This window comes from Hylobates moloch, unplaced genomic scaffold (assembly GCF_009828535.3).
Source record: "Hylobates moloch isolate HMO894 unplaced genomic scaffold, HMol_V3 SCAFFOLD_19, whole genome shotgun sequence".
Classification (NCBI taxonomy): domain Eukaryota; kingdom Metazoa; phylum Chordata; class Mammalia; order Primates; family Hylobatidae; genus Hylobates; species Hylobates moloch.
The window spans coordinates 57,785,379-57,801,363 of NW_026652294.1; the positions used below are offsets into that span (position 1 = coordinate 57,785,379).

Genomic DNA, 15,985 nt, shown 5'->3' on the forward strand with positions numbered 1-15,985 from the left:
GAAAGGATAGAAAGTAAAAGTTAAGCTTTATAAAATTTTTAAATAACAGCTTTATTGAGACATAATTTGCATACTATAAAAGGTACCCTTTTAAAGTTTATAATTTACTGGATTTTAGTAATTCATTCCTAGAGCTGTGTAACCATCATCACTATCTAATTTTAGAACATTTTTCATCAACCCAAACAAAAATCCCATATCCACTGATAGTCACTCCTTACTCCCCCAACCCTCCTCCAGCCCTTGGCAACCACTAATCTACTCTGGTTCCATACTGGTCATTTCATATAATAGGAAACACATAATATGTCGTCCTTTGTGACCAGCTTCTTTCACTTAGCACGTTTTCAAGGTTCATCATGTTGTTACTTGTATCAATAATTCATTTCTTTTTATTGCCAAATAATATTCAATTGTATGGATAAATCATATTTTGTTTATCCATTATCAATTGATGGATATTTGGGTTGTTTCCACATTTTGGCGATAATGAATAATGATGCTATGAACACTCCTGTAAAAGTTTTTGTGAGGTTATAAGTGTTCAGTTTTCTTGAGTATATACCTAAGAGTAGATACAAAATTTCTTTGACAATTAAATATCATAGTAAAAACAAATGAGGAAGCTCTCACTGTATTGATATAAAAAGATTCCCCCAAGTGAAAATATAAGATACAGATAGTATGACTGGAGTGCTACCAATTTTTTTCTTTTAAAGAGAGTGAGCAGAAAAAGATATTTGTAGTTGCTTGTATATGCAAAGAAAAGTATGTGGACAAATACAGAAGAAATTAGTAACCACTAAATCATCTTCTGTTTTGGGGAGTGAAAACTGGACAGCTGGAATCAAAGGCAAGAAGGCTGCATTCACTATATGCAATTTTCTACTGTCTGAACCTTTTGAATATATTACTATTTCAAGAAAGTTACAAATTTTAAAAATTAAATAATATCTAAGTTTATATAGCTCTAGCTCTCTAAAAATATTTTTCTTCCCAAGAAGAAGGAATTCATTAACAACCATGGCCAAGTTTTTTAGACTAATGACAAACATCATAAATTTTAAAGGGCCAGGACTTCAGGATAGCCATGCCAGCTATCAGCTATTATGCAATTTTTCTAAGCCTCACTTTATTTGTTTGTAAAATTTAAGAAATGACTACTTTCCTGCTTAGGTTACAATATCTATAAAACACCTAGCACAGTGCCTGAAGTTGCAAAATACAGGTAAATAGTATTGCTGTCATCTTCAGGAGAGAAAAATAAAACTCATTTAAATGAATATAATTTGGAAATTACCATGAACCACAAGTTGAGTAAAAGCAACAACATAACAGAGACATGTAAGAGTAAACAATGAAACAGATAGGAAATCCTAGGTTACTTGAACTGTTATGTCCAGGTTTAGGCTCTTAAGTTTGTTTGTTTGTTTGTTTGTTTGTCTGTTTGTTTGCCTAAGGTTAGAGCAGCAGGAGAAATTGTCCCATTGAGTGACAGCTGCCACTGGCACAGTCCCAGGGCAAGGATGCAATCAAGGGTTTTCTCTCAGCACCAGCTACCAAATCCTGGCCCCATAGCCTGAGGGAGGACCTGTGAAAGTGCTAGTAAGCTTTGCTTTTAGAGGAGGAAGTAGGTGTTTAAAAATAAAAGGTTTATGTTATGTAAATTATATATCAATAAAAAATAAACCACAGAAAAATACATTTAAATAAATACCAGGTGGTTGTAAGACATCTTTTACAGGTATAAAATAATTGAGAATCTTTATTTTAAAAAGCATTTAATAAAAATGTGCAGGTACATTAAGTAGTAACAATAAGATAGACATCTGATAGTACCTCTTTGTCAAAACAGGTCTGAAAAAGAAATTGTGAACAATATTGATTTTCATTAACTGTAAAGAATGACATTAATCTACAATAGTGACTAAAACAGGTTTAACAAAAGTAGAGTGGATACAGGAACTCAAACTTACAGACCTTTAAAAGTAAGACAGATTTTTGCTAGAGGATATTAATCACTCACCAGTCAAGCAGCAGAAGACTGGACTACATAAAACCTCAAGAGAGCCTTTCTAGCTCTATACCACTATGAAGACTCTAGACAAGAGCTGAGAGATTTGGGAGTGGTTGGTTATAACCAAGAGATAACACACACCATCCTCAGTCCCATGTCTCTCAGAAGATGATGATAGAAGCACAACATCTAAGACTCACTAATTCCTTTGTAAGTTTCAACCAGAAGTCTAAAAAATGTTTATTTCAATTTACTATTATCACAGTTTGCTTCCCTGTAAATCTGAAATGGAACTGTTATTTATTCCCAAGTTCAGCACAAAGATGATAAAATATTGTGCCAAAAAAACAAAGAAAGAAAACAAAATGAAAGTGCAGGTAACAGGACATAGGCCCTAGAATCAAACAGTCAAAATCTGAATTCCAACTCTACTCTTCACTACCCGCATAATCCAGAAAAGTTAACCGCTCTAATCTCAGTTTCCTAGCTTGTAAAATAAGTATTTTAGAATACCATCAAGGAAATGCAAAACAAAACCACAATGAAATACCACTTCACACCTACTAGGATGGTTAAATCAAAAAGATAGACAATAACAACAGTTGGCGAGGACGGGGAGAAATTGGAACCCTCATACACTGCTGGTGGGAATGTAGAATAGTGCAGCCCCTTTGGAAAACAATCTGGCCATTCCCTCAAATTGTAAAACATAGAGTTATCACCTTATCTAGGAATTCTACTCCTCAGTATCTACTCAAGAGAAATGAAAACACTTGTCCACACAAAAACTGATACATGAATGGTTATAGCAGCATTATAGCCAAAAAGCGGAAAAGAGCCAAAAGTTCATCAACAAAAGAACAGGAAAGTAAAATGTAAGGTATCCATACGATGGAATATTAGTCAGCTCTAAGAGAAAATGAGGCACTGCTACATGGCACATGCTACAACATGGACAAACCTTGAAAACATTATACTAAGTGAAAAAAGCCAGTCACAAAGGACCACATATTGTATGATTATATTTGAAGGAAATGTCCAGAATAGGCAAATCCATATAGAGACTGTAAGCAGATTAGAGACTGCCTAGCCTGAGGGGTGAGGAAAAAATGGGAGAATTAGGGAGTGATGACTAAGAGTGCAGGGGTTTTTTAGGGTAATAAAAATACAAATGTTCTAAAGTGGATTGTGGTAATGAATATACAATGCTGTGACTATACTAAAAGCCACTGAATTGCACACTTTAAATGAGTGAAGGGTGTATGTGAATTATATTTCAATAAAGCTATTAAAAAAGAATTGGGTTCCCACTGCATGACAGTAAGTTATTTACCTTCTTTATGCCTCAGTTAACTCTTAGGTAAAATGAGATTAATAATTTTACCTACTTCAAAGAGTGTGAGATAAAATCAAATCAGTTAATATATACCAAAGTACTTAAAATGAAGCCTGCACATATGAAGTGCTCAATAAACCACCCTATGAAGGGGGTGTTTTGTTACCCATTTTACCAGAGCCCAGATACCACATAGATTCAGTCACTAGTCCAAGGCCACATAGCTGGAAATAGATAAAAAAAAAAGAAAGAAAAGATATCTGTTTCATAGTTATTGTAAGAATATGAGTTGGCCCACATAATAACTCCTGCCATATTGCACATGTTCAATAAATGTTAACTTTAGCCATAAGTAGGACAATAACAATTCCTTGCAAATTTTATGATTTTAAGAAACAAATATTCTGCTTACTATATACTACTTCAAAGCAATTTCAAATAAAATCTACTTGGCACAGCTTTATTACCAAAGACCCAAAAGTACCATATTTAATTTTTAAAAACACACATAAGAATGAATAAACACATAGTAGACCCCAGCTCAGTCAAGCTGTCTCTAAATTGTTATGCTGACTAAAACAGTTTCATAAAGATGAATTTTGCCCTCCTGTACAATCACAAGAATTTAGCTTTTAAGTCTGCTTTTCCACTTCATCTCACCCATCCACCCTTACTCCCCTCCAAAAAAACTTTTCCGATTCTTTCTTACTTCCTGAGCCAGTTACTCGATGTGTTACCTCTCAGCTCCACACCCACCCTTCTTTGTCTGACTAAGTGAACCTACAGCTGTGCCTTTTCAACATTTCTCCTTTGCCCTCTGGTCTAGTATTAGACCTTGTCAATAGAGAGCATAGGAGAGATACTGCAAGGAAAGGAAGAAGGGGCTTCTCTTCAGGTTCCTGTGTGCTTCTTTGATTTCTCCTACCATGGCTGCTAGGGACATGCAGGACATCCCAGAGGTGGCTTCCAGTGGACCAGCTCAGCCAATTCCAGCCTGCTCACACCACGCCAAGTGGTTTCCTGTGGACCAGTTCTAGCCTATGGCACCCCAGCAGACTATATCATCCAGTAGGCCTTCTCCACATTCTCTCCTACCAGGTCTGACTCTCAGCATTGTCTGGGGAGACCTTTTAGTTCCTTCCTTGGGAACTCTGCCTTGGTCTTAGCTTAGAGGTAGTAGCTGCTCCCTACATTTACTACTGTAATATTCCTTAGACGCTTTTTTAATAAGTTTTTGTAACTAAACACCTCTTACTAATAATTCATTGCATTAAGTTTTCCTTGTTCAAATTGCCAGTGTGTTTTCTCTTTCCTGACTGGAATCTGACTCATATACTGATGCATTCTCTCTTTTATCCCCGACATTCTCTTGCGGGAGTGGAGGGGAACAAGGAGGAAGCAGAATGTTTCAAGACCCCTTTAGAATTTACAATTAGTGTTCAATTTTTTTTATTTTTTAATATTTATTTATTTATTTATTTTTGCCTGGGGAGAATGCAATAGGTAGTTTTAAATATCACATTTATTAGCCAAGATCACACCGCTGCACTCCAGCCTAAGTGGCAGAGTGAGACTCCGTCTCAAAAAAAAAAAAAAAAAAATCCAATAGTCAAATAATCTTGACTCAGGGAGGCCAAGAACATTTGGCTGAGTCTTGAAGAATGAATAGTTCAGGCAGCTGACATAAAATAGCATTCTGTGCAGAAGCAAAGATTCAGGAAGAGACTTGAAGAGTTTGGGGCATGTTAAATTCATAGGTGTGATTGGAATGTAAAGTTCCAGATAGGTGCAGGAAAAAAAAAAGCCAACAGTAAAATGTGGCTTACATTTTTTAAAACAGTGATCATATATCTACTCAAAGCCTCCTTACAGCAACACAGTATCATAAGGAGGATATTTATAGCCCTAATAGTAATTCTGCCCCTCCTCTTTACCAGCTGCTAAAGAGAGAAAGCCCAGATATTAGTGTTGATAATAAGATTCACACACATCTGAGCAAATAGTAAACCAAGTACTTATGTATTAGAGTTGGGGTGATCCTCAGTAAATAACACTTGTGATTTAAAGGAGCAGAACTCTTGCCCTGCCCCCCACTCCCATTCAAGATCCAATCATTGTTCTACATGAGCAAACCAAGAGGCAAAGTAAAAAAGCTACCAGAATTTTTTGATTGGGTTTTGTACTCCTATTAGGGCTGATGCAAGAACTTCTCTCTCTTAATTCAAATCAATTACCTGTTTCAAGTTTTAAAGTTTTAGTTAAACAATTAGGATTTAGGAAGCTGTAGTATACATTCAATTTGCCTATAATTATGGGCCAGTTTCTGCTACACGCTCAAACAAGAAATAATAATGACTGGATTTGTGCTGCTGGAGCATTTAACATAAGAGGTATCTCTGCTTTTGCAGATGAAGCCAAAACCATCACTCTAGTTTGTATTTACATAGTGCCTCTCTTCATGGAGATTTAAGATACTTCACCAGCTTTATCTTATCCAATCCTCATTTCATCCCCAGAAGAGGAGTTGGGAAATAATGTTTCATTTTGATAAAGGCAAAACTCAAATATCAAAACAAAAAAAGTCCGGCAAATCTAGGCCTAGAACCCAACCAATATCCAAACCATGACAACATTTTTACATTATTGTAACAGGAAAAGTGAGACTGAAAAGGCAGAATGAGCCAGGCAGGATTGGAAAAGGAATGTGGCAGGCCTGTTGTCTTCCAGTTGGAGGCAGCAGAATAGGGGCATACACAGGGGACATCGAGAGCCATTATGCCAGGGAATATGGCAAGAGGTGCCATATTAAATAAAGAAGTTTTAGTTCTTACTGATATCAGAACTTCCAGGCCTTTGAGGACTATTTCCCACCTTGGATTATCTCAGATCTAGCAATATGCTGTACTTAATAATAGTATAATTTAAAAAAATGATTCCATGTTCAAATATATTCGAGAAACATTAGGTTAAATAGAATTAGTTCCTTTTCTGAAGAACTCTTCAGGATCTTTAACTAGTATTGTGCACTGGATTTTCAGAGAAAAAAAGATCATATAGCATTTTCAAACTTATTTCACAACAGGACTACTATCCCTTCTTATAGTCCAGAAGAATATGTTGAGATCTCCAACAGCATTACCTGACTGAATGGTAAAGTCTGATAACAAACAGATGCTTCATCACAAGGCAAGATTATCTGTAAAGATCTAAATCCCACATTGACACTTTATTTAAGAGAAACAAGGATAGATTCATTACCTTTTGGTGGTCATCTCTGTAACATTCCTGCTGTATCATTTCCAAAAGGTTTAAAGCCAACTGCTGCCTAGAGGGACCTTCTTCATCCACAGATATACAGTCTTCCAAGGCAGTAGAAGATAGTATCTGCAGAATTGGCATCACTAGCAGCAGAGAGGACTTTGGGATTTTCTGATCCTCAGTAACAGAGAGGAGCTTCAAAGCTATTCATCAAAACAATAATGCACATTTTTAAAAATTAATACCACAGTCAAACAAAATGCAATTTTGCTTAAGAATGATATGCAAGAAAGTTTTCTTCCCTTTTACAACTGGGTCAGACACATAACTAGGATGATAAATATCATCCTAAAAGGAAATAAAAGGAGTATAAATAAGCTATTATATAAAATAAGCTGTTAACGTATATAACTGAAAAATTGATGATACTCTTTTAGGTCAATATGAATTTTTTAAAAAATACAATTCAACATTTGTCCTTAATGTCCTCTAAGATGCTAGTATTGCCCTCAGCAAACAGAGCTAAGACACCAAGAATTCCTGGATCAGTGGATAACAAGGCCAACATACATGCTTCCTTTACAAACGCAGCTAAGAATCCTACTAGCAGATGCTTAAGTAAACAGCAAAGTGAAGCAGGACTGCCCTTCAGCTGTAATTGCTAAGAAGCAGATTGTGAAAGACCCAAACTCCAGAACCAAAATAACAACAACAAAAAAAATTAGTGAATGGTTCTTTAACATGGAAACAACTTACACACCAGATACATACAGTTATACAATAACTGATTTACATGTAGAGTCTCTAGACTATTAACTGAATGAGTTAAGGCATAAATATACTTTTTTCACAATTTTTTTTCAAAGTGATGTAATTAACCTTGATTTACTAAAAGATGTTATTCATGGGCTTCAAAGTTAAATTATCAAAATATTCAACTGATTTCCCCACTACAGCAAAAATAATTCTACAAGCCTTGAATCATGTCAATGAGTTGTCCGCATTTTATTTTACATCATCTGGAGGTCAAACCTTAACATGATCTTAAGTACAAACACCTGTTACTCTAACACTACTGATTTACTTTTCTTGCCTAAATATTGGTCTTAATCCATAATTGTTTCTGAGATACTATGAAAATCCATTATCTTTAACAGGAAATGAATATTATAGCAGTATTTTAATAGCCTAAATTATAAATCTAAATATTCCAGACATTTTTATAAATTGCTATTTGTAATCAAGGCTACAGTTAACAACTACATAGTATAATATTACATTAATGTAAAAATTAACGTATATAGAAATCTTTTAAATTTAGAATAATCAATATTCTCTTGGTTATCCCATTTCTTTGAATACTCTTTCCCCACAGTTCTTCCACTTTCCAACATGATATATTGGCTTAGCAGTGTTCAATACGGTTTATTCACTCTAAGGTAACTTCAAATCAGAGATATTGGTTTACGAGAGAAAGAAAAAGTCTGCTAACCAGCAAATAATAAAAGTATTTGACTGTTTGATACTGTATTATCTTTCTCTTACACATGAACCACAATATAAGAACATAGTTTCAGAATTTGAAATGTGGATTTTCCAAGGCTTTAGAATTTTTTTGTCAGAAAACAAAATCCATTCATATGAAATGTCTAGAAAAGGCAAATCTACAGAGACAAAAAGCAGATTAGTGTTTCTCTGGGGCTGAGGGTGAAAATGAGGATTAACTACAAATGATCACAAGAAATTTTGGGCAGATGATAGACAGTGGCGCTGGTTGCACAAATCTGTAAATTTAATAGAAAACACTTTATTCTGAATTTTGTGGTATGTAAATTACACCTCAATAAAGCTGTTTTAAAAAATAAAACTATAGCTGTCAGAAGTACCAGCACTGGTAAATTATACCTATGGGAAGATCCCATGTGCACTGCTATAAAAAAAAGGCAAAAACCAGATCAGACTGTGGAGGTAAGGCATAAGTGAACATAAAGCCAGTAGCCAAATGCAGGGTAGGAATCAAAGCCTAGGAGCCAAGGATCCCCTCCATGTGCTAAAGCCATTTCCAAGGCACGCTGTAGGTGACAGAGCAATTCACTCTCAAAATCATGAATTAAAATGCCCAGAAGAATGAGCTATACAATAAGTATTTATCTCACACACTTTTTTTTTTTTTTTTTTTTTGAGACGGAGTTTTGCTCTTGTTGCCCAAGCTGGAGTGCAATGGCGCGATCTCAGCTCACTACAACCTCTGCCTCCCGGGTTCCGGTGATTATCCTGCCTCAGCCAACGAAGTAGCTAGGATTACAGGCATGCGCCACCATGCCCGGCTAATTTTTTTGTGTTTTTAGTAGAAACAGGGTTTCACCATATTACCTAGGCTTGGTCTCGAACTCCTGATCTCAGGTGATCCACCCACCTCGGCCACCCAAAGTGCTGGGATTACAAGCATGAGCCACCATGCCTGGCCTCTCACGTACTTTTTAAAAATAACAATGGCAGCATATCAACATATCATGGCACTATACAACATAATTTAGAGCTCTCATTGTTATGTGGATTATTTTGGATCAGACCAAGTAAAGTGAGGCAACACCAATGTAAAAGCCACATTTTAAAAGTATGACTTATTTGCCAATCTGCCAGATAGGGCAACTGGCTTCCTTACTACATTCTTCTTAACTAAAACATTTTTGCCTCCCTTGGCCTCCTCCTTCACTTTTCTTTAAATCAATACTGGACTGTCAAAAGAATATTATCTTTCACTTGTTCTAGCTAGATTAAAGCAATAACCATAAGTTAAATTCTGTTCAATGCAGCACATTTTGAATAGTAAAGGTATGGAGAGTTTTAAAAATAACTACAACTACTAAACACTTTTCTTTCAAGGATTTTATACTAAAGCTTTCCATTTTGCTGTACAATGTTGAATAAGGTGCTATGCCATTCAATATATTCCTGAATGTTACTGCTATGTAAGGTTAGATTATAACCTTCTAACATGCAGCCGAGATACTTGGTAAATTACGTTATATTAAACCTTGCACAAGGTAACACCTTACTAGACAAGAAAAAAAAATTCTATTTTATAATTTTAAAAATTACAGATGGAAACTCAAAATACACAAGATAGCATGATACATAGTTCAAGTGAATCCTGTCAATACTCATGTTATATTTACATTTTACTCTAGTGACTGTATTTTTATTTACCTAGATTTAAGATTGGCTTCTGCTGACTTGCTGGAGTCTGTAGAAGTAGTAAAGCTATTCCAATTATGACCAGTTCAACAGGAAAATCCTAAAAGAACAGAGGGGGAAAAAGGAGTTGTTAAAGAAGTTCCCAGAATCATGGCTTTGTAACATGTATCCAGGAAGAATATATTTAATATGAAAGACTGCAAGCCTATTACACAAATTTATTTATACAGCAAGTGTGCTCTACTAAAGAAAGAATTGGTCGGCCGGGCGTGGCAGCTCACGCCTGTAACCCCAACACTTTGGGAGGCTGAGGCGGGTGGATCATGACATCAGAAGTTCGAGACCAGCCCGGCCAGCTTGGTGAAACCCCGTCTCTATTTTAAAAAATACAAAAAAATTAGCCGGGCTAATTTCCCAGCTACTCAGAAGGCAATTGCTTGACCCAGGAGGTGGAGGTTGCAGTGAGCCAAGATGGTGCCACTGCACTCCAGCCTGGGTGGCAGAGCGAGATTCCATCTCAAAAAAAAAGAAAGAATTGGTCAATGCCACACAGTCACACATAAATTCAAAATGATGTATTATACGGCCAAAAAGCAAGAAGCTATAAACCAAATAATTCAGAGGGAAAACTCAACACAGCAGATCAGCAAGTCTTCTAAACAGTCAATCTTTAAAAACCATTGAAATTTGCCTAAAATACTAAATTTAATAATATTTCGTTTCTGAAAAGTAGTTCAATTTTCTCCTTACCTAATACAGACATGATTCATCCATATAACTTGCATAATGAATTACACCAAACAAATTTTAGTAAATCATGTCACAATAAAAGAAGTATTAGTGCCAGGGAGGTAGAGATTATTTTCAAATTACTGTAATTCATTAAGCATATTTAAATGTAGGAGAGCAATGACTATAGAAATGGAAAACCATTAAGTTCACCAAGTATATAAACAAAATGAAAAAAAAAGACGTGTATATTAGGTTTTAATAAATATTAATAAAACACAAGTGACATATTATTTGAGGTTTCTAAATAAAGAAAATCTTAATGTATTATGGTACTAAAGAAGAAAGGTTCAGCTAAAATGACTATTCTGAAGTTTACAGAAGTGCCTGCAGAGCAGAAGTACCTATGAATAATAAAGACAGGCAAAAAAAAAAAAAAAAAAAAAAAAAAAAAACCAGGAAAAAAAGGAAATCTGTGAGTTAGAGCCACATGTTAAAGGACCACCGGCCTGAGTGAAAACAATATAGTCTGACATACTCAGAAGTTATAATCTTCAAGATACTATCAAATTAACAAATACCCTCTAAAATCTCAGTTTTACCATTTGAAGAGTGAAATTAACCTACAAAATCCTCTCATGTGCTTGTTTATGGACTTTTGAAAAAAAACAGCAAAAGACAAAAATTTGTGAATTTTTAAAAATGGGATATATTCCAATCTATGTATTTTAGGAATATATGTGTTCACTATTTTGAAATACAGTTGAGAACAATGAAGCAACTCTTATCTATTTGAGGATAATACATGCATTTTGAAACCAACACACTTACAGTATATACTATCATACCATTCTTTGCTATATCTTCCTCAATTTCATTTCAATTTCTGCATGTCCATAAAAAACAAAAGGAAAACCAACAAGATCTCTTAAACCTCAGATTCACTAGATTCCAAGAGGATCAACAACAAAGAAAAGCACTGCTGTATAGTAATGCTATTATTGGAAAGCCTTTTTCACACAAGCTATTACTGCAAGGGCCATAAAGTAGCTTTTTAGAGTTCTGAAATGGAACAGAAGTATTTTTAAGTGGATGGAACTTAAAAGTATGAAGGCAAAAATGAAAATGGCCTTCTCCATAAAGGTGAGACTGGCCTGTTCAGAATAGAGGGTGAATGGAAAAGATAGATTCAAGATCAAAAATTAGGAAGAGTAAATAGTGGAGGATTAGACCACATAAATCTTAAACTGCTTACAAGTCTAGTGGTTACAAGTTTTTTGATTGATTGATTCTTAATGGACACCAAAGGATAATACCATTTAATAAGATCTTTTAATAAAACTCTGTGTCAGATATCCCCTTTGCACACTTCAAATGCTACAGCTACTGCTATGGTAACTGGCTCTGCACAGGTGCAACCTAATGGCTCTCCCTTACGGCCCCACCATGCACCTCTTGCTTCCTGCCCCAGAACAGTGCACTCTAGAAGTGCAAGGAAGTTAAAGCCCCATAGGCCAAAGCTGACAAATTGGCAATAATACCCCATAGATAAATGCTTGCCCATTAATTCCAGATCCTTCTTTCATAAGGCTTCTCAGAAGATTCTGTGGGATCAAGCAACTAGTTGCTCGTAGCAGTAGCCTACTTGATGATGCCTGTATTGCCTCTCCCACCTTCCATACTTCACTCCTCTTGTCCCTCTCCAACTGCTTGCTGGGATCACATTGTCAGATGAACTCCAGCCATATAAGCCTTTGCTTTTGTGGAAACCCAGGCTCTACTTTTGCCTTTAGGGAAACTCAGGCTAACTCAGAGCCTGAAAATAAAATAAATAAATAAAATACAATAAAATCAGTAAGGAAATAAAATATATAAAATAAAATAAGGAAATTTTTAAAAATGAAATAAAATACAAAAAAATGAGTAAATGCCTTTATACTCAGCCACAGATGTCGGAGGAATCCCAGTAACAGAAAACAACCTGGAGTCCATACTTTTTGTCCTCAAGTCAAATGAAAATAGCACTAAACACTACCTATGCACCAGGCACTAAGGACATATGCTGGGTCTACGAATGCCACTGTGGACAAAATAGTCCCTTTTCTCAAGGATTTTACAATGTAGTCATGGAAAAGTATTTTTAAAGAGAAAACAATTCATGAGAAGGTAGCAGACAAAACACAGATGGTGGCCCAACTCACACAATCCTCCAGTGCCGTAACTTTGCTACGTACTCTGTTCCCCTGGCCAGAGCTTGATCAAGCCAAGATGGGCCAAACAGATCATTTTTCCTACAAAATCTGAAAACTTAAACTGAGACACACAGTGAAGAAAGTTGGTTGGAAATGAGTCATCAGCTAGTAGTGTCTTAGAAACCACAAGTTTCCAACCCTTCCCAATGCTGAAATGTTTCACTCATTCTTCACATTGAGAGCTACCCAATCTCCTCCCAATGAGCATCATTTTTGCCTAATTTTGCTGGTCAGGGTACATTTATTTTGCTTGAAATGGAAAGGACCTTAAGTTATGATTATTCTAATCAGGCTAAAAATGGCTCAACTAAGACCAAATCCACAAAAACTAATGCAGCCTAAGAAATAAATCCATTTTCAATGTACAATGATACAACTCTGATATAAGAGTAGAAAGAGAACAGAGTAGGAAAAAGTTAATATAATATTTGAACAAAACATCCAGCTGATAAACCCAGTGATACAGAAATGTGGGTACGGTGTCAAAATACATAAGACTGCTTCACTCTACTTCATTTTACTTCAAATTGTAGTACATATAGACCTATAGCATATGTTCGCAAATTAATTTTCCTAGGCTTACTTTTTTAACCTTAGGAACACTAAGATGGGGATGGGGGACAGAAAACTTCATTACACAAATATTTCAACAGTTCTACTAATTGTTATTTCCTTCTAAAACTGTTAAAACATTGGGCAAATGAGAGACATAAATAGGACCTTCCCTCACCAAAAATCTCTTCATTCTTCTAAATGACATTAGTATCCTGTGACTCTACATTACATTCAAAAACATTTAAAAAATTAGATTCAAGAGGCACTTAATAGATTCCCAGTGGCCAAAATAAGATAATTTAAAATTCAATATGGATAATATCTGTGATAGACTGAAGTGCATCAAATATGTTTAAATTCATGAATTCATAATACTTTTTTAAGTTAGTAAATAAAGAAAAAGGCAAAAGAGTAAAGCATTTATCCTAACTTTCCTTTACCACTGGATAACCAACTAGTAGGTTATTGGGGAAGGCGGATTCTTTTTATGGAAGTATTCTAGCTAATAAATGAAGAAGGAATGATAGGATTAGAACATTGCCACTCTGTAACTCCTAATGAATTAATAGAACTAGGCATTGAGTACCAACAACTACTAACATCATAAAAAGAAAAGCAACACACATTGTGCCTCTTGATGACAGAACACACCACTCCCTGTAGTCTTGGAAACAAAAAACAAAGCATCCTGAATCCAGTCAAGCCTTTAGAGCTAACTACCTTTGAACAGAGAAACACATAAAGCAGTGGTCCCCAGCCTTTTTTGCACCAGGGGCTGGTTTCATGGAAGACAATTTTTCCACACACCTGGGGCAGGGAATGGTTTCGGGATGAAACTGTCCCACCTCAGATCATCACGCATTATTTAGATTCTTATAAGGAGCACACAACCTAGATCCCCCGCATGCACAGTTCACAATAGGGTTCATGCTCCTGTGAGAATCTAATGCATTGGCTGATCTGATAGGAGATGGAGTTTAGGCAGTAATACTGGCTCACTGGGCTGCTCACCTCCTGTGTGTGGCCCGGTTCCTAACAAGCAAGGAACCAATACCAGTCTGTGGCCCAGGCATTGGGGACCACTGTATTAAAGGGCACCATACGGATGCAATCAGCAAAATCCAGAAGATAGGAAACTCTCCAGCTCACACAAGCCAGGTTATTCAGTACACAAACTGCAGGGAAGAAAAGTGGGGGAGGAAACGAAAGGGGATGACCTTTAATTGGAAAGACACTTAAAAGATCTCACACACATACACATACCCCAAAACATATTATGGTGATTAGAGATACATACTGAGATGACAAAACTATAAAGAAATGTAAGGAAGTAATTACTACAGAAGTCAGAATAGTCAGGGGAAAAAGGAGGTTATGATTAGGACTGGGCTTGTGGAAAACTTCTGTGGTGGCTAGAAACTTTTATTTCTTGATCTGTGTGATGGTTTCAAAGTTCTATGTTTTGATCTATGTGCTATTTGCCTTATGTGCAAAATAAATGATAAAAATCACCTGTGGGTGCTACTTTAAAAGAGAGAATACTTGGGCCGCACTCAGACGTGCTAATTCAATATCATTGGGGATAAGGCCCAGGCATGTGCATTCTTAACAAACTCTGCCTAGTGATTTTTATGGACATTAGTTTGAACCATTTGACTAAAACATAAGCTTCATGAACCTTGTCTGCTTTCAACTAATTGCCATAGCAAAGTGTTTGCCATCGGCATCTGCTTAATAAATACATGCTAAGGGTGGGGGTAAAATACACAATAAAATGGTCAGAGAATTATACTAAAAAGGACTAAACTCTATGAAATTGTAATTGCTACTCATATGAATCTACTAAAAGTATCCAGGAAAAATATGGGGTTTACCCACGGATATTACATTTACAGTTAACACAGCTGGCAATTTATCTACATAATATTGATCTATAAAATATCTTTCTGTATAATATTTATCTATAAAACATCTATCTATATTCATTTATATACTATCTATATGATATAGAACATGATTATATCTGTAGGATATAATTATACCTGATATATCATACATATATATCTACTATACATAAGATACATATGTAACTATATAATAGAAAATATGTTATTTAGAGTCCCAGTACATATGAAATCATTTTAATCATAAGATTGGCAAATTGACAAATGACTTATAATACTTGAGTCTTCCTGGCCTCCCATCTTCCATCAAAATCTACATTTACTCTCTCATTTCCTCACCTGCCATTCACACTCCCTTAATTCCAATTTCCCCACCACCACCACCAGCACCACCCTGCTGAAACTGCTCCCTCTAACATTAACAATAAGGTTTTATATGCTATATCCTGAGAATACTTTCCATCCCTTACTTTTACATCATCGCTCCATGACACATGACACTGCTGACCACTCCCCCTTATTGAGATATTCCTTCCTTTGATTTTCTTGTCATCTGTCTCTGCTGGTTATATATGATCCTTCTAGACATATTTTCTCAGACTGTTCTTCATCAGTAAATTCCAAATAACAACCATAAACACCCCAGAGGTCCACCACAAGCCCTGTCATCCGGTCCCGTGTTTAAAATCCCCACCCCAAAGTTAATGTCTACAAATGTACACCTTTAGCCTAGACT

At 35.8% G+C, this 15,985-nt stretch overlaps 1 protein-coding gene and 1 non-coding gene across 9 annotated transcripts in view; both read right to left on the reverse strand.

Annotated features, from left to right (window-relative positions):
* FOCAD (focadhesin) overlaps positions 1 to 15,985 on the reverse strand; it is a 324,194-nt gene that overhangs the window by 226,670 nt on the left and 81,539 nt on the right. For 7 of the 8 annotated variants that reach the window (XM_032139268.2, XM_032139267.2, XM_032139266.2 and 4 more), the window contains 2 exons: positions 9,822 to 9,909; positions 6,612 to 6,814 (listed from right to left, as the gene is read on the reverse strand). In XM_032139268.2, the coding sequence (XP_031995159.1) occupies positions 6,612 to 6,814; positions 9,822 to 9,909 (291 nt within the window). Of the gene's footprint in view, positions 1 to 6,611; positions 6,815 to 9,821; positions 9,910 to 14,356; positions 14,375 to 15,985 lie in introns of those variants that run through there. The other variant, XM_058431636.1, reaches the window with a different exon arrangement.
* Positions 1,478 to 1,606, reverse strand: LOC116459515 (small nucleolar RNA SNORA30/SNORA37 family). The gene has a single exon (XR_004245569.1). It is a non-coding gene; the product is annotated as a small nucleolar RNA SNORA30/SNORA37 family (small nucleolar RNA).